This window comes from Pristiophorus japonicus, chromosome 3 (assembly GCF_044704955.1).
Source record: "Pristiophorus japonicus isolate sPriJap1 chromosome 3, sPriJap1.hap1, whole genome shotgun sequence".
Lineage (NCBI taxonomy): Eukaryota > Metazoa > Chordata > Chondrichthyes > Pristiophoridae > Pristiophorus > Pristiophorus japonicus.
Genome location: NC_091979.1, coordinates 257845824 through 257872049, shown reverse-complemented (window position 1 = coordinate 257872049; position 26226 = coordinate 257845824). Strand labels below are relative to the sequence as shown.

General features: G+C 44.6%; 1 protein-coding gene across 1 annotated transcript in view; it reads right to left on the bottom strand.

Annotated features, from left to right (window-relative positions):
- Nucleotides 1-26226, bottom strand: part of LOC139260239 (V-type proton ATPase subunit B, brain isoform-like) — a 105058-nt gene that overhangs the window by 29986 nt on the left and 48846 nt on the right. Inside the window, exons 5-7 of the mRNA XM_070876565.1 lie at nt 19001-19078; nt 7415-7554; nt 4993-5094 (exon numbers count right to left, since the gene is read on the bottom strand). Of these exons, the coding sequence (XP_070732666.1) occupies nt 4993-5094; nt 7415-7554; nt 19001-19078 (320 nt within the window). The remainder of the gene's footprint in view (nt 1-4992; nt 5095-7414; nt 7555-19000; nt 19079-26226) is intronic.

Below are 26226 nucleotides of genomic sequence, written 5' to 3'. Positions count from 1 at the left end.
GTAAGTAGAAAATGTTTTATTTACTTATTGAAAAATTATTTCTTATTAATTTCTTTTGATTGATTTATTGATGTTTTTATCATTTATTATCGATGGCTCTTTATTTGTAAAACTGAAGTGTTTAATGTTTGTAAACTTCCCTTTAAACCCCCTCCACCCCCCCCCCCCATTCCCTATGCCTGATTTTCTAAAGTGTAGACAAGGTTTTTTTGAGCGTACAAAAATTTTCACTTACTCCATTCTAAGTTAGTTTGGAGTAAGTTTTCACTGCCGAAACTTTGAAAACAGGCGTAAGTGGCCGGACACGCCCCCTTTTGAAAAAAAAATTCTGTTCCAAAGTGAAACTGTTCTGACTGACTAGAACTGGAGCAAACTAAATGCCGAGAATTTGAATTTCTAAGATACTGCGTTCTACACCAGTTGCTCCAAAAAATCAGGAGCAACTGAGGCCGAAACTTGGGCCCTGAATGTGGGTCTTTATGATCCTATTAAGTGCTAAAATGTCTTTGAATTGGATATAGGATGAGCACTACTACGCTAGAAAATGGCTCTCAGTTCAAATTTATTATACCAGATAGGTTAAACTTATCTGTTGAGCATGGTGAGCACCCAAGTCAGTGGATGTAGTGTATTGGATTTTCAAAAAGCATTCGATAAAGTGCTACACAAGAGGTTATTACACAAAATTAGGGCTCATGGGCTTGGGGGCATGGATTGAGGATTGGTTCATGGCCAGAAAACAGAATAGGAATAAACGGGCCATTTTTGGGTTAGCAGGCTGTAACTAGTAGGGTACCACAAGGATCAGGGCTCGGGTCTCAACTATTTACAATCTATATCAATGACTTAGATGAGGGGAGCGAGCAGAATGTACCCAAGTTTGCTGATACTAGCGGTGTGAAAGTAAGCTGCGAGAAGGATGCAAAGCTGCAAAGGGTTTATAGACAGGTTAAGTGAGTGAGTAAGAATATGGCAGATGGAATATAATGTGGAAAAATGTGTTATCCACTTTGGTAGGAAACATTAAAAAAAAGACTTTTTTTTTAAAAAAATGGAGAGACTGGGAAATGTTGGCACACAGAGGGACCTGGGTGTCCTTGTACATCAATCACAGAAAGCTAACATGCAGGTACAGCATGCATTTTGGAAAGCAAATAGCAACTATGGTGTACAGTTTTGGTCTCCTTACCCAAGGAAAGAAGGAGTGTAACAATGGTTCACTAGATTGATTCTGGGGATGGGGGGACTGTCCTATGAGGAGAGATTGAGTAGACGAGGCCTATATTCCCAAGAGTTTAGAAGGATGAGAGGTGATTTCATTGAAACATAAAATTTGTAAGGGGCTTGACAGGGTAGATAATGGGAGAATGTTTCCTCTGGCTGGGAAGTCTAGAACTAGGGGTCACAGTCTCAGAATAATGAGTCAGCCATTTAGGACTGAGATGATGAGAAATTTCTTCACTCAAAGGGTTGGGAACCTTTGGAATTCTCGATCCCAGAGGGCTGTGGATGCTTAGTTGTTGAGTATATTCAAGACAGAGATCGCTAGATTTTTTTGGATACTAAGGGAATCAAGGGATTCGGGATATTGTGGGACAGTAGATTTGAGGGCGATCAGCCATGATCTTATTGAATGGCGGAGCAGGCGTGAAGGGTCAAATGGCCTACTCCTGCTCTTATTTCTTATGTTCTTAAGGAAGCATTCATAACCACCAGTGCTGGTAATATAGGGCCCAAGTTTCCACCCTCTGGAAAAACGGCGCATTTCAATAAGGTGTGCCGACTTTCTGGAAGAAAAAGGGTGCCAAAAACTTACCTCGTGATTCTCCAGTCTCCTCAGGACGTCTTTGTGCTCGGCGAGGCGCAGCACGAAGGGTCGGGGGCAGAGTCAGGTCCTGGTGCTGAAAACAGTGCCGGGACCTCTGCACATGCGCGCTAGAATGTGTGCGCATGTGCAGTAGCTCCAGGCCCCCAAGACTGCATGGGAGGGGCCTGACCCTAGCCCTTGCCGAATGGGCTCACCGGGCGAAGATCGGACTGGATCTCCCTCCCATTCAGCCCCCTCCAACCCCTCCTTCCATGTCGTCGGCGGGGCCCACCCGGCCCGTTCAGCCTCTCTCTCACCCCCTCCCTCCATCCCCACCCCCCCTCCTCTTCCTCCTCCTCCTCCTCCTCCTCCTCCTCTTCCCTCCACCCCCCCCCCCCCCATCGCTGTCAGAAACAGAGACAGAGAGACACACACACTGGGCGGGGGGGCATCCCAGCACGCTGTTGGAAGGCTCCTGGTGCTGCAGTAGGAGAGAAGAAATAACTTAGAGATTGATTTATTATTTTTTTTTATATTTAATTTTTTTGGATTGATTCATTAGTTGATTTATCATACTGATGGCTGTTTATTTGTAAAAGTGGAGTGTTTAATGTTTGTAAACTTCCCTCCCCAATCTTTCGTTCCCTAAGCCTGATTTATAATTGTAGGCAAGGTTTTTCTGAGCGTACAAAAATCTACACTTACTCCATTCTAAGTTAGTTTGGAGTAAGTTTTCGCTGCCTAAACTTGCAAAACAGGCATAAGTGGCTGGACACGCCCCCTTTTGAAAAAACAATCTGTTCTAAAATGAAACTATTCTAACTGACTAGAACTGGAGCAAACTAAATGCTGAGAATTGCAATTTCTAAGATGCTCCATTCTAAACTAGTTGCTCCAAAAAAAAATAGGAGCAACTCAGGCCGAAACTTGAGCCCATAGTGACAATGGTGCCTTGATTAGGAAAAATATGGTAGATCATCACATTTTTCCCAGAAGCTACAGCTGTATTATTTTGTACTGAGTTCAAACCTCTAAGATCTAATCCCAATGAGAATCACTGTGGATGGAAAAGTATGCAGCAATATTTATCTATATTTTAAAGCCAACAATGTGATGTAACTTGCTCCATTTAAGGAACTATAGTTAACTTGCATTAAACATTTTTCTTTATATGCAAACTCTATTGCTAATTGGTTGGGAGATAAGAGACAGTCGAGAATATACTCGGATTGGCAATATGACATGACAAGTGGTGTTTCTTTTGGGATCTGAAATGGGGCCTCAGCTTTTCACCATATATATGTGTATCAATGACTTGGATGAAGTAGTAGAGAGTTGCATATCCACTTTTGCAGATGACAAGTTAGGAGGTTGTGCTGATGGGAGGAAAAAAGGGACATCGACAGATAAGTGGGCAAAATTGTGGCACATGGAGGTCAATGTGGAGAAGTGCGAGGTCATCCATTTCGGATCTAATAAAGACAAATGTGAATATTTTCTTAATGACGAAAGAGTAGGAGCTGTGGAGGAGCAAAGGGATTTGTGTGTCCAGATACACAAATCACTAAAAGCTAGTGCACAGGTACAAAAAGTAGATTCATGGAATGTTAGCCTTTATCTCAAGGGGACTGTAATACTTTAGTTGTGCAAAGCACTGGTCAGACCCCATCTGAATTACACCACAGGAACGATATATTGACTTTGGCGGATGTACAGTGCAGATTCGCCAGGGTGGTACCAGAGCTTAAAGGGCTAAACTATGAGAACAGGTTTCACAAACCTGGCTTGTATGCCCTTGAGTTTCGATGGTGGAGGGTGATCTAATTAAAGTTACGATAAAGGGATTTGATAGCGTAAATACATAAAAACTATTTTCTCTGGTGAGGGAATTCAGAACCAGAGAGCATAATCTTAAAATGAGAGCTAGATCGCTTAGGAGTGAAATCAGGAAGTGCTTTTTCCACACAAAGTGTAGTGAAATCCTGGAACTTGTTCCCCAAAAGACTTTGAATGCAACGTCAATAGAAATTTTTAAGCCTATAATAGACAAATGTTTTATTAGGCAAGAATATCAAGAGAAATGAATTAAAGGCAGATAAAATGGACTTGAGGTACAGATCAGCAATGATCTAATTGAATGGCAGAACGTGCTAGAGGGGCTGACTGGCCTATTTCTATATGCATTTGATATAAATGCAACTTGTTATTGTTGATGTGCAAGTTTGATTAGTAAAGTCTGATGATCAATAGTAAGTTTCAAATTGAAATTTAGCAGTCTCAGTCTTTGTCTATATTAATTCTAAATCCACATCACATGGCTCCGGTTCGGGTGGAGTGTAGAATGTTTCAGTATAAGGGGTGTCGCAGTTGTGTGAGGCGGACTGGTTGGGCTGGGTGCTCTTTGTCTTTCCGCCATTGTTCATAGGTTTATATGTAGCCTTTAGGGCTGCTGACCAAGGGCCGTGTGGCTCTTTGTCGGCCGGCACAGACACGATGGGCCGAAATAGAAATTTACAGCGCAGGAGGAGACTATGTTTCTATGTGTTAGGACTGCCTGTTCTATATGTATATCATAATGAAATGTCACTGTGGCGGATTGTGATGGTATATAAACTTAAGAAACTGCAAATACAAAGCTTAGCAGAATTTCTAATTTACTGCAGTATTACCAAAATGTATGCTGATTTAGCCCTATGGCCTTGCATTTTTATAATATTTACAATGGAGGTGAAAAATGTTGAAATTCTGTCCTCGTCAGAGATTTAAAAAAATACCCACAATAACTGAGTAACTTGCCATTTTTCGTCATTTCATGAATGTGTATGTATAACTATATAACAGTTAATTTATGTTACTCTTGCAATGAAGACTGACAGGTTTCTACCATCAGATCAATATAGTCTCATTTAGCCACAGCGATGCATGTTAATTACTGCTCTTTCCATCTAGGTTACAAACTCCATTGTGGTTAGTTTGGCAGGATTCAAGACAATGTAAACCAAATCCTTCCCTTCACATGACAATCTACTGACCTTCAGTGCACAAGCAATTGTGGACCACCAACAGCTGCAGCCTGGGGAGCTGTATCTGCCTCTGTACTCTTTCATCATTAATGGCAACACAGTTAATTAGCACACCAATTAACAAGATCTACACAGCTATAGTCCTCTTTCTAATTCACTTACACCCATAGCAGCAAACACAATGGCAAAATTTTCTGCACTGTAGTCCATGACATCTTTGGATTTTTGAACGAGGCCAGCTTGACGGCAGATCTGGGCCGCAATCTAGAAAACAATTCAGATATGTTAGCAGATTTATGTTCCAAAGGTAGCATTCTTCGTGTGCCCAGAACCCCCAACAGCATTTTGTGAATGAGAAAGTTTCCAGCTGTTTTTTTCCTTCATTTTTTGTATTTCAAATTGAGTGAAACAATTTTCTGTGAAGCCGTCTCTACCTTAAAGACTTATGGGCACCATGGTATGTACACATACAAACATACATACTCTCATTAGCTATTTAGTATAATGACACAGGAAGCATAATGTTTTAGGCAGCACAAAATCCAGTTCTAGCATAGCTTTCAAAATTTACTTTGTCATAATCAAGGCAAGGCACAAAAAAGACTTTAATTGCGTGAACAAACAAAAATAGGAGCCTGTTCTAAACTTACCTGAGCAGCAGGTGGTTTGTTTCATAGGGGCCAAAAAAACAAATTGTCAACTGTTGACATTCTGAATGTGGAGGCATTGCTGAAATTTTTTTTCCAAACAGGTAAGAATGTTTCCTACTATTAGAGACCGAGATAGGCCGTCATTCAGAAAACTCTAGACGTCAATTTATTCTCTTGTACAATGATTTAATAGATCATAGTAATTCTACCAAAACGTTTTCTCATTGATATTTTAGGCCTTAGTCATAACTAAATCGGATTACAGTAGTAGTTCTGCGAACCTTTCAAAAGTGTGAGTTCAACTTATTTTTGTATGAATGTTTATAGATTCAAAGTAATACAACTAGTAGGCCCATAGGCTCCAATTATTATTTAAAAACCCTCAAGTGAGGTGATTACAAATCAGACTAAATAAAATTAGTTAAGATTTCACACCATCACTCGTCGATTTGCGATGAGCCCACAATCAAAAGAATATCAGTCTCTTACAGGAAATTGTGTTAAATCCTCTATGGCTGTGGTGCACTTACCCTCCTCAAACTCTGTGCAGCCACTCCATCCTCCTAAAACGTCTACTTCCTTTGTCCAAGTTCAGCAGTATTGCCCTAGTCTGGTTAGTTAAGAGTGGAACCAATCATAGCCAGTGCATTTCCAGCAAGGCTTCTCATCCTGGCCCTACACCATTACCTCTGGAGATCCCCAAGGATCCATCCTTGCTCCCCTCCTCTTCCTCACCTACATGCTGCCCCTTGGTGACATCATCCAAAGACACAGGGTCAATTTCCACATATATGCTGACGACACCCATCTCCCACCTCTCCAATGTGTACCAGTCAGTGCTGTCAAACTGCTTATCCAACATCAAGTCTTGGATCAACTGCAATTTCCTCCAGTTAAACATTGGGAAGACCAAAGCTGTCATCTTTATCCATTGGCACAAATTCCATTCCCCTCTTCAGTTTCTGTTTCAGGCTTAACCAGATTGTTCACAACCTTGGCATAACTATTTGATGCCAGCTGAGCTTCTGCCCCATATTTTCCCCATCATCTGCGCTTGCCTCAACTCATCATCTGGAATTCTGACAAACTTGATTGAGTTCTTTGATGAAGTAACAGAGAAGGTTGATGAGGTTATTGCGGTTGATTTGTATCTGGACTTTCAAAAGGCATTTATAAAGTATAACATAATAGACTTGTTAGAAAAATTGAAGGTCATTTGATTAATGGGGTAGTGGCAGTATGGATACGAAATTGGCCAAGGGACTGAAAGCAGAGGGTAATGGTGAAGGGTTGTTTTTCAGATTGGAGGAAAGTATACATGGTGTCCCTTTAGGGGGTGGTATTAGGATCACTGCTCTTTTTGATATATACTAATGACCTGGACTTGGGTATAATTTCAAACTTTGCAGATGGTACAAAATTCGGAAATGTAGTATACAGCGAGGAGCACAGCAGCAGACTTCAGGACACAGAATGGTAAAATGGGCAGGCCGTGGCAAATGAAATTTAATGCAGGGAAGTGTGAAATTTTGCATTTTGGAGGGAAGTACGAGGAAAGACAACAAACTAAATGGTACAATTTTAAAGGGGGTCCAGGAACAGTGAGACCTGGGGGTTTACGTACACAAATCTTTGAAAGTGGCAGGTCAAGGCTGTTTAAAAAAGCATATGGAATCCATGGCTTTATAAGCAACAGTTATAGAGTACAAGCAAGGAAGCTATGCTAAACCTTTCGCTAAGAGTAGTATACAATTCTGGGAACCGCACTTCAGGAAGGATTTCAAGGCCTAATTTTCCATACAAAAACAGAAATAATGGAGCAGAAAAAATTAAATAGCAGTTAAAAAGTTAAGCAACTTCATCCCAATAAAATATTCAGTGTTAACCAAGCATACTGTGAAACAACAACAGGTCCATTGAAATTTTTTACCAACCTCATTATGTGGCAAACCCGCTGCCGAAAATATAGGAATTTTCTGTCCTCTAGCAATACTGTTCATGCCATCTATTGCCGAGATTCCAGTTTGGATCATTTCTTCTGGGTATATACGACACTGTGGATTTATAGGCTGACCTAAAATACAATCCAAACAAAAACTAGCTTTATAGACATTAGGAGTGATATCAAACACCATAATTATTCCAACATAAATCAACTCGTATTGATATAATGGCCCCAATTTTCGTGCTGGGCGCCTGTTTTTCGTGCAGAAAACTGCGCCTAAAAAAAAGTCTGATATTCTCGAGCTCCTTGGAGCTCGATGTCTGCTTGGCGCGGCGCGCACTTCGCAGCAGGGGGCGGAGCCTAACACTCGCGCCGATTTTCTAAGTAGCAGGGGGCGGGCGGGTACAATTTAAATTAGCCTTCGTGGTGCCGGCAACCCTGCGTGTGCGCATTGGAGCGTGCGCGCAGTCTCACACAAACATTGGGACTCGCCCATTTTTAAAAATACTGCAGAAAAAGTGAAGATTTGTTTCTTGGACCCCTGCAAAGGCTTGTAATTTAATTTTTTTTGATATTTCTGTGTGTGAGGGAGTGCTTTTAGCAGCACTGCTGAATAAATCACCTGCTGAAATCAGTGAGTTCAGCTTTTCACTGCTAAACTTGCAGAACCGGTGCTGCATTGGTGCATGCAAATTAAGGACTGTATTTGGAGAAATAAGAGTGCCAATTCAACTTTGCAATGGATCAACGTCCACCAAGAACAAAGAATTTCTTGCATGAGGAAGTGGAGATATTAGTCAACGTAATTGAGCAGAGATGGCAGGAGCTAGATACCAGCAACAGAGGTCGCATAAAAGTGCCACCAAAAGAAATGAAGAAACGCTGGAACCAAGTTGCAGAAGATTACTGCGCAGGGGTGCATACCAGGAGATCTGGAAGTCATTGTAAAAAGAAATGGCATGACCTTGGTCAAGTAGTGCAAGTAATATTTCCCATTTTTAATTTAATCGTAATTGTAACCTGGCTCTCTATGTCCCACCTTGCAGACTAACACACTGTAAAAAGTTATATTTTACTCTTTGCAGAAGAAATTGGCCCTCAATAAAAGGGAGGCAACTCCGTCAGGAGGAGGCGTGTCCAATCTGCATCCACTGACACCCTTGGAACAAAGGGTAGCTGCTATGATGAGTCGTACATGGAGAAAAGCAATCGGCACAGCACAAGCTGGGCCCACACGCGAAGAGGGCAAGTCCTGAAAATGCATCATGGCCCTTTAAATCAACCTGCTGCCTGGCCTGCTATGTGTGAGAGTACTCATGCCACCCACCTGGCCCCCTCCCCTTGCTGTTAAACATTTGACTGTTCTGATGTATTTTGCAGAACATGATGATGATGATGACGATGCTGCTGCTGCCAACCGAGGGTCCTGAGGGTACAGAACAAGAACCAATACAACCAGTTGCGGACGATCCAGACTGGATGATGGCAGCGATGACTGAAATGTCTGCAGGGGAGAGCTTCCAATTTAATGTTTATGAGCCCCCATCAAGGGGCATCAGAGTTTCAACCCCTAGCATAGGTCTTCGTTCCACCTTCCATGGTTTCACTTCCGATATTGCGGGTCCCAGTGGTGCTGCTGGTATAATGCTGCATTCTACAGTCAGTGTACTACCGTCCCAGCCTGCGCCTCCCTCTCGCATAGGTTCTGGTTCCACCTACTATGGTTTTGATTCCGACGCTTCGGGTCCCAGTGTTGCTGCTATCATGGAGCAGGTTACACCCATTCGTCCAACATCCCAGCCCACGGCTCGCACTCGAGTGCTGTCATCTGGAACACCGAGCCTCTCACTCTAGTTCTGCCGTCTGCAACACAGAGCGTCCCACAGTCCCAGCCTGCGCCTCCCTGTGTAGTGGTGCCGCTTGCAACACCGAGCATCCCACCGTCCGTGCCCGCGCCTCCCAGTGTAGTGGTGCCACAAGGCAGACCCAGGCAGAGGAGAATGAGATTGGAGATACGCTCTCCTGAGATGCAACGTGCAACAGATGCGACTCAGGTTGTGGCATTGGGTATGGAGACCAATGAGCTTACCCGATCACTCATCGGTGGCGTCAATGCAGTAGGTGAAGAGTTGACAGTCCTGACGGGAGAAATAGCAGTAATGACACGGGAATTTAGGGAGGGAATGTCCGAGGGAGTGCAATCGACGGCACAGGCCGTCAGGGAGGGCATGCAAATTACGGCACAGGCCATCAGGGAGAGCATGCAAGTGTCGGCACAGGCTGTCAGGGAGGGCTTGGTTGAGGTAGCTGCTGCAATAAGGGCACACAGCCCAGCCAATCAAATGACACCCCCATGAGGAAGTGAACATTCACTGAGATATGGATGAGACATGGTTGCAGCCTTTCTTTGCTGCTTTTGTTCTTGTTCTTGATGTAGCTGTAGTAGCGTTTTTCAAATTGAAATTGTTTTGTAAGTTTTGTAACTTTACAACTTAAGGGATCTTATGGTTAAGTGATCTTAGTGTAAATGCTCACATTTTTTTGTATCTTATTTAATTTGATCCTGAAGTTTAAGTGTTCTTCAGAGTGTAAGATTTTTCACAATGAAACTGTTTTGTAACTTTACAACATAAGTGATCTCAGGGTTTTCAAGTGATCTTAGTGTAAATGCTCTCATTCTGTAAATTATTTAATTTTGCATCTAAAAAGTGATCTTGGAGTGTAAAATTTTTCACAAAGTGTTTTGTAACTTTACAAGTTTATAAGTGATCTTCAAGAGTCATATTAAAAAGTATAGTTTGATACAACAAATATTTTATTAGTGCGACATTAACTTTTCAATAAAATATTTTTTCATTAAAACTGTTTCATGTTCCATTAACAACACAACGTAGGAACAACTGCAAAGAATAAACACGTCCATGCGCAAAAGCGGTCGCAGAGCCCTCAGGCATCAGTAGTTGAAGCGTTCACGGATGGGCTGCTGGCGCAAATCTCGAGCTATCGTTAAAGGAGCACGATGGACAGCCCTCCTCCAACCTCGTGCTTCGGCATCAGGCACTTGCATGCTTTCCTGATTGTCGTTATCATCCACATCCTGGTCTTCCTTAATACTATCATGCACTGGACCCTCACGTCGGTCTTCGGGTTCCACTACCAGCTCCTGCTGCCTCATGATGGCTAAGTTATGAAGCATGCAGCACACAACAGTGAAGTGACTGACAATCTGAGGACAGACAGTATTGCAACTGTCCTCCGGAATGGTCCAGGCATCGGAATAGCTGTTTCAATATGCCAATGGTCCTCTCAATGATGCTGCGCGTCGCAATGTGCGCCATGTTGTATTGACGGTCAGCTTCTGTCCGTGTTACGCGTATGGGCGTCATGAGCCAGGTGGTCAGGCCGTACCCTTTGTCTCCCAGTAGCCAGCTCTGCCCTTCTGGCTGCTGCTCAAACATGTCAGATATAACGCTATCGCATAGGATGAACGCATCGTGGGTGCTGCCAGGGTATCTCTCATCGACTGACATGATGCGCTGCTTGTCGTCACACACGAGCTGCACATTGATAGAGTGGAAACCTTTCCCATTTCGGTACTGCTCAGATTCCTCCACGGGTGCTCGCAAGGTTATGTGGGTGCAATCAATGCAGCCCTGTACCTTTGAGAAGCCGGCAATCCTGAAGAAGCCCACAGCCCTCTCATGGATCGCTTGTGCGGTCATTGGGAAATCGATGAAGTCATTCCTTCGCGCATAAAGTGCAGCCGTGACCTGGTAAACGCAGGCATGTATTGCACGTTGAGAGATGGCACACACATCTCCACTTGTAGCCTGAAACGATCCCGAGGCATAGAAAGAAAGTGCAGCTGTTACCTTCACTTCAACAGATAAGGCAGTTGTCCTTCTGCTTCTGGGCTGCAAATCTGCTCTCACCATATCACAGATCTCAGTGACAACTTCTCTGCGAAAACGCAGCCTTTTCACAATCAGCCTCGCTCATGTCCAGGTACGAGCGCCTGATTCGATATTGTCGACGTGGGTAAGGTCTCCTGCCCATCAACCTACGGGCTACGACGTTCCTGATGCGGTGAGCTCTAATCAATTCTCTCCTATGCAGTGAATTGATGGCAAACCATTGCATAATATGTGGTGTTGACAATGCAGCACCCATTCTGCAAATTTAAATATAAAACTGTCGACGTGGCTGCCTCTCCCTGTCCAAATGGCCTCAGTCCCCCTCACAGCTCGAAGGCTGCTGCTGTATCTTTGGCTGCCAGCCAGCCACTGACGCCGCCCCTAAAGCGTGGCCGAATGGCCTCAAGAACCTTAATGAGCTGAGTGTGTCCTGCATTGATTCTTCGGCTGCCGGCCAGCCACTGACGCCACTGATATCTCATGGCCGAATGGCTTCGGGTCCGTCCAGTGCTGCTTCTTTGCGGCCAGCCACGAAGAGAATGAAGGCCTGCCTCAAGCACTGCAGCTCAGCTCGAAGCTTGCTGCCGCCGAGACACTGACGCCACACCGCTGCCCGTCTCCAACATGAAAGGCCTGCCTGAAGCACTGCAGCTTCAGGTAGGAACCAGGTAGGAACATGGTTTATTTAATCTTTTCTTTGCTTATAAATTTTTATTCAGGTTGGATTTATTTGTATAATATTTGTATAAGTATAACTAAGGATTGATTGTAGAATTTAATGACTTCCCTTCCCCCCCCCCCCCCCCACCTCATTCCCTACGCCTAATTTGTAACCTACGCCTGATTTTCTAAAGTGTAGACAAGGTTTTTTCAAGCGTACAAAAATCTTCACATACTCCATTCTAAGTTAGTTTGGAGTAAGTTTTCACTGACGAAACTTTGAAATCAGGCGTAAGTGGCCGGACACACCCCCTTTTGAAAAAAAAAATTCTGTTTCAAAGTGAAACTGTTCTAACTGACTAGAACTGAAGCAAACTAAATGTGGAGAATTCCGATTTCTAAGATACTCCGTTCTACACCAGTTGCTCCTAAAAATCAAGAGCAAATCATGTGGAAACTTGGGGCCAATGTCTTTAATGTAGTAAAATGTCCCAAGTTGCTTCACAGGAGCGTTATCAAACAAAATTTGACAGAGCCACATGAGACATTAGGACAGAAGAGATAAGCTTTAAGGAGCTGGGTAGAGAGGCGGGGTGGTTTATGGAGGGAATTCCAGAGTCTAGGGCCTAGGCAGCTGAAAGCATGGCCGCCAATGGTGGCGCGATTAAAATAGGGGATGCACACGAGGTCAGAATTGGAGGAGCGCAGAGATCGCGGAGGGTTGTAGAGCTGGAGGAGTTAGAGATAGGGAGGTGAAACACCAGAGGGATTTAAAAACAAGGATGAGAATTTTAAAATCGAGACATTTCCGAACTGGGAGCCAATGTAGGTCAGTGAGCAGAGGGGTGATGGGTGAACGGGACATCATGCCAGTTAGGATACAGGCAGCAGAGTTTTGGATGAGCTCAAGTTTATGGAGGGTGGAAGATTGGAGGCCAGCCAGGAGAGCATTGGAATAGTCAAGTTTAGAGGTACAAAAGGCATTCACGAGGGTTTCTGCAGCAGATGCGCTGAGATGGAGAGGGGGAAGGGAGAAGACCATGTTACAGAAGTGGAAGCAGGCAGTCTTGGTGATGGCGCGGATGTGGTCGGAAGCTCATTTCAGAGAGTCAAATACAACACCAAGGTTGTGAACGGTCTGGTTCAGCCTCAGACAGTTGCCAGGGAGAGGGATGGAGTCGATGGCTAAGGAATGGAGCTTGTGTCGGAGACCGAAGACAATGGCTTCGGTCTTCCCAATATTTAGCTGGAGGAAATTTCTGCTCATCCTGTACTGCTTGCTGGACAAGCAGTCTGACAATTTAGAGACAGTGGTGGGGTTGAGAAAGGTGGTGGTGAGGTAGGGTGTCGTCAGTGTACATGTGGAACCTGGCGTCGTGCTTTCAGATGACGTCGCCAAGAGGCAGCATGTAAATGAGAAATAGGAGGGGATCAAGGATAGATCCTTTGGGGACTCCAGAGCAGGAAGAGAAGCCACTGCAGGTGATTCTCTGGCCATGACTGGACAGATAAAAATGGAACCAGGCAAGTGCAATCCCACCCAGCTGGATGACGTAGGAGGGGCATTGGAGGATGATGGTGTGGTCAACCTTGTCAAAGGGTGCATAGAGATCATGAAGGACGAGGCAGAATAGTTTACCATGGTCACAGTCAATAAAAGTAAGCAATTAAAGTACACTGCTGTGTCTTTTGCTTTCAATTTGATACCCCCAGTTCCAGTTTACTTAAACTAGAATCTGTTACACCATTAAACAAGAAGCTCATCACTTTGGAAAAATCTAAGCAAGTGGCTGCAGGGAATAATTCAAATTCAGGTTTTGGCAACTGACTGAGATCACGGAGTTGTAGGCAAGATATTCTACAAATGGAAGCTTTTACCACAGAATTATTAGGACTTGAGAAATACCTGTACAATAATAACTTTAGATGGAAGCCAACATAGCTTCATAAAATGACCTGACCAAATTTCTTGACTTTTTTTGAGGAAACAATATTTCAAATGCACTTGCAATGTGATGTACCAAAGTACAGGTTCTGTACACAAGGTAGTTGCATAAGTTTAAAGCAGTAGGAAACTGATAAAACATTAGCAAATGTGAAAGAAAGCAGCGAGTCCTTGTTAAAAGAATGATGGAAATTCTGACTAGAATGCTGGGACATTAAGTTTTATATTCAGAAAATTAATGCAAATTGAGAAAGGTGCACATTATTGCCCAGTGAGGCAGCCAATGACCTACAAAAGCAAAATAAATAAATTATGTAAGTGGACAGAATAATGGCAGATGGAATACAATATGAATAATTGTAAGAAACTCTGCAAAGGAAGAATAAATGAGCAACATACTCTTTGAATGGTGTTGAACTAGCCAAGAATGATATTCAAAGAAAGATTGAGGGGTAGGAGTAGACTCAGCACTTCAATGTTCCGTCACTGTGAAGCAGCAGTATAAACAGAATGCTAAACTATATTAGATCAGTAGAGTACAAGCCAAAGGATCTCATTCTAAAGCTATATAGTTCTCTGGACAGACCACGTAGGGAAGAAATTCAGCCCCAGAGGCAATGCAGAAGAGCCATTAAGCTATTCCCACAGGGGTACAACGGACATGATCTTCACCGCGCGACAACTACAAGAGAAATGCAGGGAACAGCATCAACCCTTCTTTGACCTCACAAAGGCCTTTGACACCGTCAACCGTGAGGGACCATGGAGCGTCCTCCTCCATTTCAGCTGCACTCAAGTTTTTTTTAAAACCATCCTCCGCCTGCTCCACGACGACATGCAAGCCATGATCCTGACCAACAGATCCACCACAGACCCAATCCACATCGGGACCGGGGTCAAGCAGGGCTGGGTCATTGTGCCAACGCTCTTGTTGATCTTCCTTGCTGCAATGCTCCATTTCACGCTCAACAAGCTGGAGTGGAACTAAACTATAGAACCTGTTCAACCTTCGTTGCCTCCAGGCAAGGCCTCCACCAATCTGACCCCGCCATACAGCACTGCCCAGGACCTCGTGGACCATTTTCCATACCTCGGGAGCCTACTATCAAGCAAGGACAGACATCGATGACTCGGTCCAACACCGCCTCCAGTGTGCCAGCGCAGCCTTCAGTCGTCTGAGGAAGAGAGTGTTTGAAGACCAGGACCTCAAATCTGGCACCAAGCTTATGGTCTACAGGGCAGTAGTGATACCCACCCTCTTATATGGCTCAGACGTGGACTATATACAGCAGACACCTCAAAGCACTGCCTCCGCAAGATCCTGCAAATCCACTGGGAGGATAGACACACCATCAATGTTCTCACTCAGGCCAACATCTCCAGTATCAAAGCACTGACCACACTCGACCAGCTCCATTGAGAGGGCCACATCATCTGCATAACTGACACAAGACTCACTAAGCAAGCGCTCTACTTGGAACTCCTACATGGCAAGCAAGCCCCAGGTGGGCAGAGGAAGCGTTTCAAGGACACCCTCAAAGCTTCCTTGATAAAGTGCAACATCCCCACCAGCACCTGGAAATCCCTGGCCCAAGACCGCCCTAAGTGGAGGAAGAGCATCCGGTAGGGCATTGAGCACCACAAGTCTTGTCGCCGAGAGCATGCGGAAACCATGCGCAGACAGCGGAAGGAGCGTGCGGCAAACCAAACTCCCATCCCACCCTTTCCTTCAACCACTGTCTGTCCTACCTGTGACAGAGACTGTAATTCCCGTATTGGACTGTACAGTCACCTGAGAACTCACTTTTAGAGTGGAAGCAAGTCTTCCTCGATTTCAAGGGACTGCCTATGATGACGACACAGCACAAACTCATGCAAAGCTCTGAATAGGTATCTATAAGCTTATTTGATCCCCAATCTTCCAGACAAGGTGATTGATTCATTAAAACCAATTAGGGTAGTACAAACAGTCCTTATCATTTCCTACCACTGGCACTAGAGAACAAAAATTGGAAACTAGGCAACCATTCCTGGTTACTACCAGCAAGAAACTATAATTTTAAAATAGACAATTTTGCAGAAATCAGTACTGTAGAAGCTGTATTCAAAATGCATTCCACTCACCGACTGGTTCCTCTAATGATGCATTTCTACCCCCATTATATTTGGTTATCATCATCATCATAGGCAGTCCCTCGGAATCGAGGAAGAATTGCTTCCACTCTTAGCACGAGTTCTTAGGTGGCTGTACAGTCCAATATGAGAACCAGTCTCTGTCACAGGTGGGACAGACAGTGGTTGAAAGGAAGGGTAGGCGGGGAGCCTGGTTTGCCGCACGCTCCTTCCGCTGCCTGCGCTTGATTTCTGCAATTTCTCGGCGACGATACTCGAGCTCAGTGTCCTCCCGGATGCACTTCCTCCACTTAGGGCGGTCTTTGGCCAGGGACTCCCAGGTGTCAGTGGGGATGTCGCACTTTATCAGGGAGACTTTGAGGGTGTCCTTGTAACGTTTCCTCTGCTCACCTTTGGCTCGTTTGCCATGGACAAGTTCCAAGTAGAGCGCTTGCTTTGGGAGTCTCGTGTCTGGCATGCGAACTATGTCGCCTGCCCAGCGGAGCTGATCAAGTGTGGTCAGTGCTTCAATGCTGGGGATGTTAACCTGGACAAGGACGCTAATGTTGGTGCGTGTCCTCCTAGGGGATTTGTAGGATCTTGCGGAGACATCGTTGGTGGTATTTCTCCAGCGACTTGGTGTCTACTGTACATGGTCCATGTCTGAGCCATACAGGAGGGCAGGTATTACTACGGCCCTAAAGACCATGAGCTTGGTGACAGTTTTGAGGGCCCGGTCTTCAAACACTCTTATCCTCAGGCGGCCGAAGCCTGCACTGGCGGCGGTCTTGGATCTCGTCGTCAATGCCTGCTCTTGTTGATAGGAGGCTCAGAGATAAGGGAAGTGATCCACGTTGTCCAGGGCCGCGCCGTGGATTTCATGTCTTGGGGGGGGGGGGGGGGGGGGCAATGCTGTGTGGCGAGGACAGGCTGGTAGAGGACCTTTGTCTTGATGTTTAACGTAAGGCCCATGCTTTCATACGCCTCGGTAAATACGTTGACTATGTCCTGGAGTTCAGCCTGTGTGCGCACAGACGCAGGCGTCGTCCGCGTACTGTAAGCTCGATGACAGAGGTTGGAGTGGTCTTGGACCTGGGTTGGAGACAGCGAAGGTTGAACAACTTCCCACTGGTTCTGTAATTCACTTCCACTCCAGCGGGGATCTTGTCAACTGTGAGGTGGAGCATGGCAGCGAGGAAGATTGAGAAGAGGGTTGCGGCGATGACGCAGTCCTGCTTGACCCCGGTCCGGACGTGGATTGGGTCCATGATGGATCCATTGGTAAGGATCACGGCCTGCATGTCGTCGTGGAGCAGGAGGAGGATGGCGACGTACTTTTGGGGGCATCCGAAATGGAGGACACTCCATAGACCCTCGCGGTTGACAGTGTCAAAGGCCTTTGTAAGGTCGAAGGCGGCCATGTAGAAGGGCTGTTCCCTGCAGCTATCGCGCTGCAAAAATCATGTCCGTTGTGCCCCGGAGGGGACGAAATCCGCACTGCGACTCCGGGAGGAGCTCCTCGGCCATGGGGAGAAGATGGTTGAGGAGGACTCTAGCGATGGCTTTCCTAGTGGCTGATAGCAGGGAGATTCCTCTGTAATTGCTACAGTCAGACTTGTCCCCTTTTTTAAAGCGGATGGTCACGATCACTGCATCTCCAAGATCTCCCGGCATGCTCTCCTCCCTCCAGATGAGAGAGATAAGGTCGTGTATTCGCGCCAGCAATGCCTCTCTGCCATACTTCAGTGCCTCAGCAGGGATTCCATCCGCACCCATAGCCGCCTTGTTTTTTTAAACTGTCTTATGGCTTTTTCTACCTCGTGCAGTGTTGGGGTCTCACTGTGGTGGTGGCGGGTAGCATGCTGCGGGATGGAGTCGAGAACACTCAAGTCAAAGGCAAAGTCTCGATTGAGGAGATCTTCAAAGTGCTCCTTCCAGCGGGCCCTGACTGCCTCAGTGTCCTTGATGAGTGTTTCCCCGTTCTTGGTCACCAAGTCCTGCTATCAATTTATTCGCTAATTACGTCATTTATAAATCAAAATAAATAGCTAAATAAATCCAAAATACAGCCTACTCTGCTCCTTACCTCAGCCCGCCGGACTCTCCGGGCCCCACCACCCGCCAAACTCCTCCACTCCTTACCTCGGCCCGCTGGACTCTCCTGGCCCCGCCGCCCGCCGGATTCTCCTGGTCCTGACTGCCGCCCGCCGGACTCCCGGCTCCTCCCTTCCTTACCTGAGCCCAGGCATTCCCGGATGTCAGAAAGACGTTCCGAAGTTCGGAAATACTCAAACCAAGGCTCGGGCATTTCCGGATTCGGGACATCAGAAATACACAGAATCCGGAACGGCCTCGGTCCAGAGGCTTCCAGATTTGAGACGCTGTACCTGTACATCAAAATGGGAATTTAGCACAGAAAGAATTGAATTATCAGATAATCGATTTAAGCGACACTGAACTGGGAGTTCGACTGTATTGCTGGGATGTAACTTCAAGTTTAAAAATTCAGAGTTAAGAAAACCCCTCAAGATTAAGCTTGAAGATTTATGGATGAACTGAAATTTTCAGAATACAAACATAAAAAATAATTTGGTACAGTGAGTTTTCTTTGCGATATGATTTTCTTAACTTAATGGCGTGGCCAGAAAATACACAGGCTACTCAAGGAGCATCTGTAACTAACTATTACACAGTGTGTGGTATTCTCCCAAAGAAGCACATTACCTCCACTCATTGCCTCCCACCAATTTCCAACTGAGATCTAGATTTGTACATATAGAATGCAGAATTTTCACCTACATAGTCATTCTGTGGAGATTGCCACACTAATGCACTACATCACACCAGGCCATATTTTCTTCCATAAAGATTGGAATAATAGATGAATTTTCAGTAGTATAAACCACAATTCTCTCATTTCTTTTGTTTATGAATATCAGCTTACCCATAATATCCAGATAATCTTCAGCCAGTACTGCAGGTCCTTTGTCAATGGGTTTCCCTGATCCATTGAATACTCTACCTGTAAAGGAGCACTGTTTGTATTACTCCAATAGAAAAATTTAATTATTTGATACAGGTATATTCTGAGTGGTTAGGTAATTCACACTCATTTTTTGAAGTATAAATCGAATGTCAAAACCCAAGTCAACATCCCTTCCCTCTGATGTCAAGTTGGGCACTAACTTCAGAATTAGCCAATGTTAACAGTACAGCAGCATTGTTGGTGAAAGGCAAAATGGCTTCACACCAATACTACAGTTAGTGTGAATGCACGCAACATTGTAGAATTCAATTTCTTAATAGACTCTCAACCATTAACAATATCTAATTTCAAACTATTCTTGTTTTCAAGGCTCCTTATTGCAAAGATAAAAATAACCTTAATCCAAACAACTTTGCGGTTTTAAGATATATATTAACCTGAACATTTTGCAGTAAAAGAATAAGTGGTTCTCTTGGAATAGAAAAATCAATTGCAGTTCCAGAACCTCTTTGCAACTTTGTGATTCACTGATTTTAAAGCATATACTTCATAAATTAAAAAGTAAATACATAATAAAACGTTTTCACTATTGTCTATGAAACGACTTCAAATGGGGGCTACAGGCTCCCAATTATGCAAGAGAGAACTAAATCATAAGAAGCTGCAGCATTAAAAACAGACCATTAAGCCCATCCAGTCTCCATTTCTGCTTTTCTCTACATGGGCCACCTAGTCCAATCCCACTCACCTGGTCACTCCCATACCCTTCAATATCCATCTTTTTCAAATTAATATCTTCATCTTTTACCAATAGATTGTAGTATTGTAACACCCGCTATTAAATAAATTATTTTCTTTAATAACATAAGAAATAGGAGCAGCAGTAGGCCAGCTGGCCCCTCGAGCCTGCTCTGCTATTTAATATCATGGCTGATCTGATCATAGCTCCACTTCCATGCCCACTCTCCATAACCCTTTATTACCTTATCGCTCAAAAATCTGCCTATCTCCGCCTCAAATATATTCAATGACCCAGCCTCCACAGCTCTCTGGTGCTGAGAATTCCATAGATTTACAACCCTCAGAAGAAATTCCTCCTCGTCTCAGTTTTAAATGGGCGGACCCTTATTCTGAGACTATGCCCTCTGGTTTTAGTTTCCCCACGAGTGGAAATATCCTCTTTGCATTCACCTTATCGAGCCCCCTCATCATCTTATATGTTTCGATAAGTTCACCTCTCATTCTTCTGAACTCCAATGAGTATATTTTCATAAGTCAATCCCCTCATCTCCGGAATCAACCTAGTGAACCTTCTCTGAACAGCCTCCAATGCAAGTATATCCTCCTTAAATACAGACCAAAACTGTACGCAGTACTCGAGGTGTGGCCTCACCAATATCCTGTACAGTTGTAGGACTTCTCTGCTTTTATACTCTATTCCCCTTGCAATAAAGGCCAACATTCCATTTGCCTTCATAGAAACATAGAAAATAGGTGCAGGAGTAGACCTTTCGAGCCTGCACCACCATTCAATAAGATCATGGCTGATCATTCCCTCAGTACCCCTTTCCTGCTTTCTCTCCATACCCCATGATACCTTTAGCCGTAAGGGCCATATCGAACTCCCTCTTGAATATATCCAATGAACTGGCATTAACAACTCTCTGCGGTAGGGAAGTCCACAGGTTAACAACTCTGAGTGAAGAAGTTTCTCCTCATCTCAGTCCTAAATGGCCTACTCCTTATCCTAAGACTGTGTCCCCTGGTTCTGGACTTGCCCAACATCGGGAACATTCTACCCGCATCTAACTTGTCCAGTCCTGTCAGAATCTTGTGTTTCTATGAGATCCCCTCTCATCCTTCTAAACTCCAATGTATGAAGGCCCAGTTGATCCAATCTCTCCTCATGTCAATCCAGCCATCCCGGGAATCAGTCTGGTGAACCTTCGCTGCACTCCCTCAATAGCAAGAACATCCTTCCTCAGATTAGGAGACCAAAACTGAACACAATATTCCAGGTGAGGCCTCACCAAGGCCCTGTACAACTGCAATAAGACCTCCCTACTCCTATACGCAAATCCCCTAGCTATGAAGAGCAACATACCATTTGCCTTCTTCACCGCCTGCTGTACCTGCGTGCCAACTTTCAATGACTGATGAACCATGATACCCAGGTCTCGTTGCACCTCCCCTTTTCCTAATCTGCCGTCATTCAGATAATATTCTGTCGTCTTGGTTTTGCCCCCAAAGTGGATAACCTCACATTTATCCACATTATACTGCATCTGCCATGCATTTGCCCACTCACCTAACCTGTCCAAGTCACCCTGCAGCCTCTTAGCGTCCTCCTCATAGCCACCCAGCTTAGTGTCATCTGCAAACTTGGAGATATTACACTCAATTCCTTCATCTAAATCATTAAATGTATATTGTAAATAGCTGGGGTCCCAGCACTGAGCCCTGCGGCACCCCACTAGGCAATGCCTGCCATTCTGAAAAGGACCCGTTTATCCCGACTCTCTGCTTCCTGTCTGCCAAACAGTTCTCTATCCACGTCAGTATATTACCCCCAACATGTGCTTTGATTTTGCACACCAATCTCTTGTGTGGGACCTTGTCGAAAGCCTTCTGAAAGTCCAAATACACCACATCAACTAGTTCTCCCTTGTCCACTCTACTGGAAACATCCTCAAAAAATTCCAGAAGATTTGTCAAGCCTGATTTCCCTTTCATAAATCCATGCTGACTTGGACCGATCCTGTCACTGCTTTCCAAATGCACTGCTATTTCATCTTTAATAATTGATTCCAACATTTTCCCCACTACTGATGTCAGACCAACCGGTCTATAATTACCCATTTTCTCCCTTCCTCCTTTTTTAAAAAAAAAAAGTGGCGTTACATTAGCTACCCTCTAGTCCATAGGAACTGATCCAGAGTCGATAAGACTGTTGGAAAATGATCACCAATGCATCCACTATTTCTAGGGCCACTTCCTCAAGTTCTCTGGGATGCAGACTATGAGGCCCTGGGGATTTCTCGGCCTTCAATCCGTTCAATTTCCCGAACATAATTTCCCGCCTAATAAGGATATCCTTAAGTTCCTCCTTCTCACTAGACCCTCGGTCCCCTAGTATTTCCGGAAGGTTATTTGTGTCTTCTTTCGTGAAGACAGAACCAAAGTATTTGTTCAACTGGTTTGCCATTTCTTTGTTCCCTCTTCACCCGAATCTGACTGCAAGGGAACTACGTTTGTCTTCACTAATCTTTTTCTCTTTGCATATCTATAGAAGCTTTTGCAGTCAGTTTTTATGTTCCCAGCAAGCTTCCTCTCATACTCTATTTTCCCCCTCCTAATTAAACTCTTTGTCTTCCTCTGCTGAATTCTAAAGTTCTCCCAGTCCTCAGGTTTGCTGCTTTTTCTGGCCAATTTATATGCCTCTTCCTTGGATTTAACACTATCCTTAATTTCCCTTGTTAGCCACGGTTGAGCCACCTTCCCAGTTTTATTTTTACTCCAGACAGGGATGTACAATTGTTGAAGTTCATCCATGTGATCTTTAAATGTTTGCTATTGCCTATCCACCGTCAACCCTTTAAAAATCATTTGCCAGTCTATTCTAGCCAATTCATGGCTAGAATAGAGTGGAGGGTAGCCAATGTAACCCCACTTTTTAAAAAAAGGAGGGAGAGAGAAAACAGGGAATTATAGACCGGTCAGCCTGACATCGGTAGTGGGTAAAATGATGGAATCAATTATTAAGGATGTCATAGCAGTGCATTTGGAAAGTGGTGACATGATAGGTCCAAGTCAGCATGGATTTGTGAAAGGGAAATCATGCTTGACAAATCTTCTGGAATTTTTTGAGGATGTTTCCAGTAGAGTGGATAAGGGAGAACCAGTTGATGTGGTATATTTGGACTTTCAGAAGGCGTTCGACAAGGCAGATGAAGTATAATGTGGATAAATGTGAGGTTATCCACTTTGGTGGTAAAAACAGAGAGACAGACTATTATCTGAATGGTGACAGATTAGGAAGGGGGAAGGTGCAGCGAGACCTGGGTGTCATGGTACATCAGTCATTGAAGGTTGGCATGCAGGTACAGCAGGCGGTTAAGAAAGCAAATGGCATGTTTGCCTTCATAGCGAGGGGATTTGAATACAGGGGCAGGGAGGTGTTGCTACAGTTGTACAGGGCCTTGGTGAGGCCACACCTGGATTATTTTGTACAGTTTTGGTCTCCTAACTTGAGGAAGGACATTCTTGCTATTGAGGGAGTGCAGCGAAGATTCACCAGACTGATTCCCAGGATGGCGGGACCCATCAAGAAAGACTGGATCAACTGGGCTTGTATTCACTGGAGTTCAGAAGAATGAGAGGGGACCTCATAGAAACGTTTAAAATTCTGACGGGTTTAGACAGGTTGGATGCAGGAAGAATGTTCCCAATGTTGGGGAAGTCCAGAACCAGGGGTCACAGTCTGAGGATAAGGGGTAAGCCATTTAGGACCGAGATGAGGAGAAACTTCTTCACCCAGAGAGTGGTGAACCTGTGGAATTCTCTACCACAGAAAGTAGTTGAGGCCAATTCACTAAATATATTCAAAAGGGAGTTCGATGAAGTCCTTACTACTCGGGGGAATCAAGGGTTATGGCGAGAAAGCAGGAAGTGGGTACTGAAGTTTCATGTTCAGCCATGAACTCATTGAATGGCGGTGCAGGCTAGAAGGGCTGAATGGCCTGCTCCTGCACCTATTTTCTATGTTTCTATGTCCCACACAAGAGATTGATGTGCAAAGTTAGAGCACATGGGATTGGGGGTAGTGTGCTGACATGGATTGAGAACTGGTTGTCAGACAGGAAGCAAAGAGTAGGAGTAAATGGGTACTTTTCAGAATGGCAGGCAGTGACTAGTGGGGTACCGCAAGGTTCTGTGCTGGGGCCCCAGCTGTTTACACTGTACATTAATGATTTAGATGAGGGGATTAAATGTAGTATCTCCAAATTTGCGGATGACACTAAGTTGGGTGGCAGTGTGAGCTGCGAGGAGGATGCTGTGAGGCTGCAGAGCGACTTGGATAGGTTAGGTGAGTGGGCAAATGCATGGCAGATGAATATAATGTGGATAAATGTGAGGTTATCCACTTTGGTGGTAAAAACAGAGAGACAGACTATTATCTGAATGGTGACAGATTAGGAAAAGGGGAGGTACAAAGAGACCTGGGTGTCGTGGTACATCAGTCATTGAAGGTTGGCATGCAGGTGCAGCAGGCGGTTAAGAAAGCAAATGGCATGTTGGCCTTCATAGCAAGGGGATTTGAGTACAGGGGCAGGGAGGTGTTGCTACAGTTGTACAGGGCATTGGTGAGGCCACACCTGGAGTATTGTGTACAGTTTTGGTCTCCTAACCTGAGGAAGGACATTCTTGCTATTGAGGGAGTGCAGCGAAGGTTCACCAGACTGATTCCCGGGATGGCGGGACTGACCTATCAAGAAAGACTGGATCAACTGGGCTTGTATTCACTGGAGTTCAGAAGAATGAGAGGGGACCTCATAGAAACATTTAAAATTCTGACGGGGTTAGACAGGTTAGATGCAGGAAGAATGTTCCCAATGTTGGGGAAGTCCAGAACCAGAGGTCACAGTCTAAGGATAAGGGGTAAGCCATTTAGGACCGAGATGCGGAGGAACTTCTTCACCCAGAGAGTGGTGAACCTGTGGAATTCTCTACCACAGAAAGTTGTTGAGGCCAATTCACTAAATATATTCAAAAAAGGAGTTAGATGAGGTCCTTACTACTAGGGGGATCAAGGGGTATGGCGAGAAAGCAGGAATGGGGTACTGAAGTTGAATGTTCAGCCATGAACTCATTGAATGGCGGTGCAGGCTAGAAGGGCCGAATGGCCTATTCCTGCACCTATTTTCTATGTTTCTATGCCTCATACCATTGAAGTTACCTTTCCTTAAGTTCAGGATCCTAGTCTCTGAATTAACTGATTACTTGCTGTACCTGCATACTAGCTTTTTGCGTTTCATGCACAAGGACCCCCAGGTCCCTCTGTACTGCAGCACTTTGCAATTTTTCTCCATTTAAATTATAATTTGCTTTTTTATTTTTCTGTCAAAGTGGATAACCTCATATTTTCCCACATTATACTCCATCTGCCAAATTTTTGCACACTCTCAGCTTGACTATATCCCTTTGCAGATTTTGTGTATCCTCTTCACAATTGGCTTTCCCACCCATCTTTGTATTATCAACAAACTTGGCTACATTGCACTCGTCCAAGTCATTTATATAGATTATAAATAGTTGAGAACCCAACACCAACCCCTGTGGCACCCCACTAGTTACTGTTTGCCAACCGGAAAATGACCCATTTATCCTGACTCTCTGTTTTCTGTTGGTTAGCCAATCCTCTATCCATGCTAATATATTATCCTCAACCCAGTGAACTTGTATCTTGTGCAGTAACCTTTTATGTGGCATCTTATCAAATGCCTTCTGGAAATCCAAGTACACCACATCCACTGGTTCCCCTTTATTCACCCTGCTCGTTACATCCTCAAAGAACTCCAGCAAATTTGTCAAAACATGATTTCCCTTTCATACAACCATGCTGACTTTACTTGATTGAATTATGCTTTTCCAAATGTCCCGCTGCTGCTTCCTCAATAATGGACTCCAGCATTTTCCCAACGACAGATGTTAGGCTAACTGGTCTATAACTGGGTAAAGCAGATACTGCTATTGAGGAAGAGCGTGATATTCTGGATGAAATAAATATAGTGAGAGGGGAAGTGTTAAGGGGTTTAGCAGCTTTGAAAGTAGGTAAGTCCCCACGCCCAGATGAAATGCATCCCAGGCTGCTGAGCGAAGTAAAGGAGGAAATAGCAGAGGCCTTGACCAACATTTTCCAATCCTCTTTAGATCTGGGCATGGTGCCAGTGGATTGGAGGACTGCTAATCTAGTCCCCTTGTTTAAGAAGGGAAAAAGGGATCGGTCAGCCTAACTTCAGTGGTGGGAAAATTATTGGAAAAAATCCTGAAAGACAGGCTAAATCTGCATTTGGAAAGTTAAGGATTAATTAGGGACAGTCAGCACAGATTTGTTAAGGGAAGATCATGTTTGACTAACCTGATTTAGTTACCACCTCAAAAAATTCAAAGGGTCTATGAGGGTA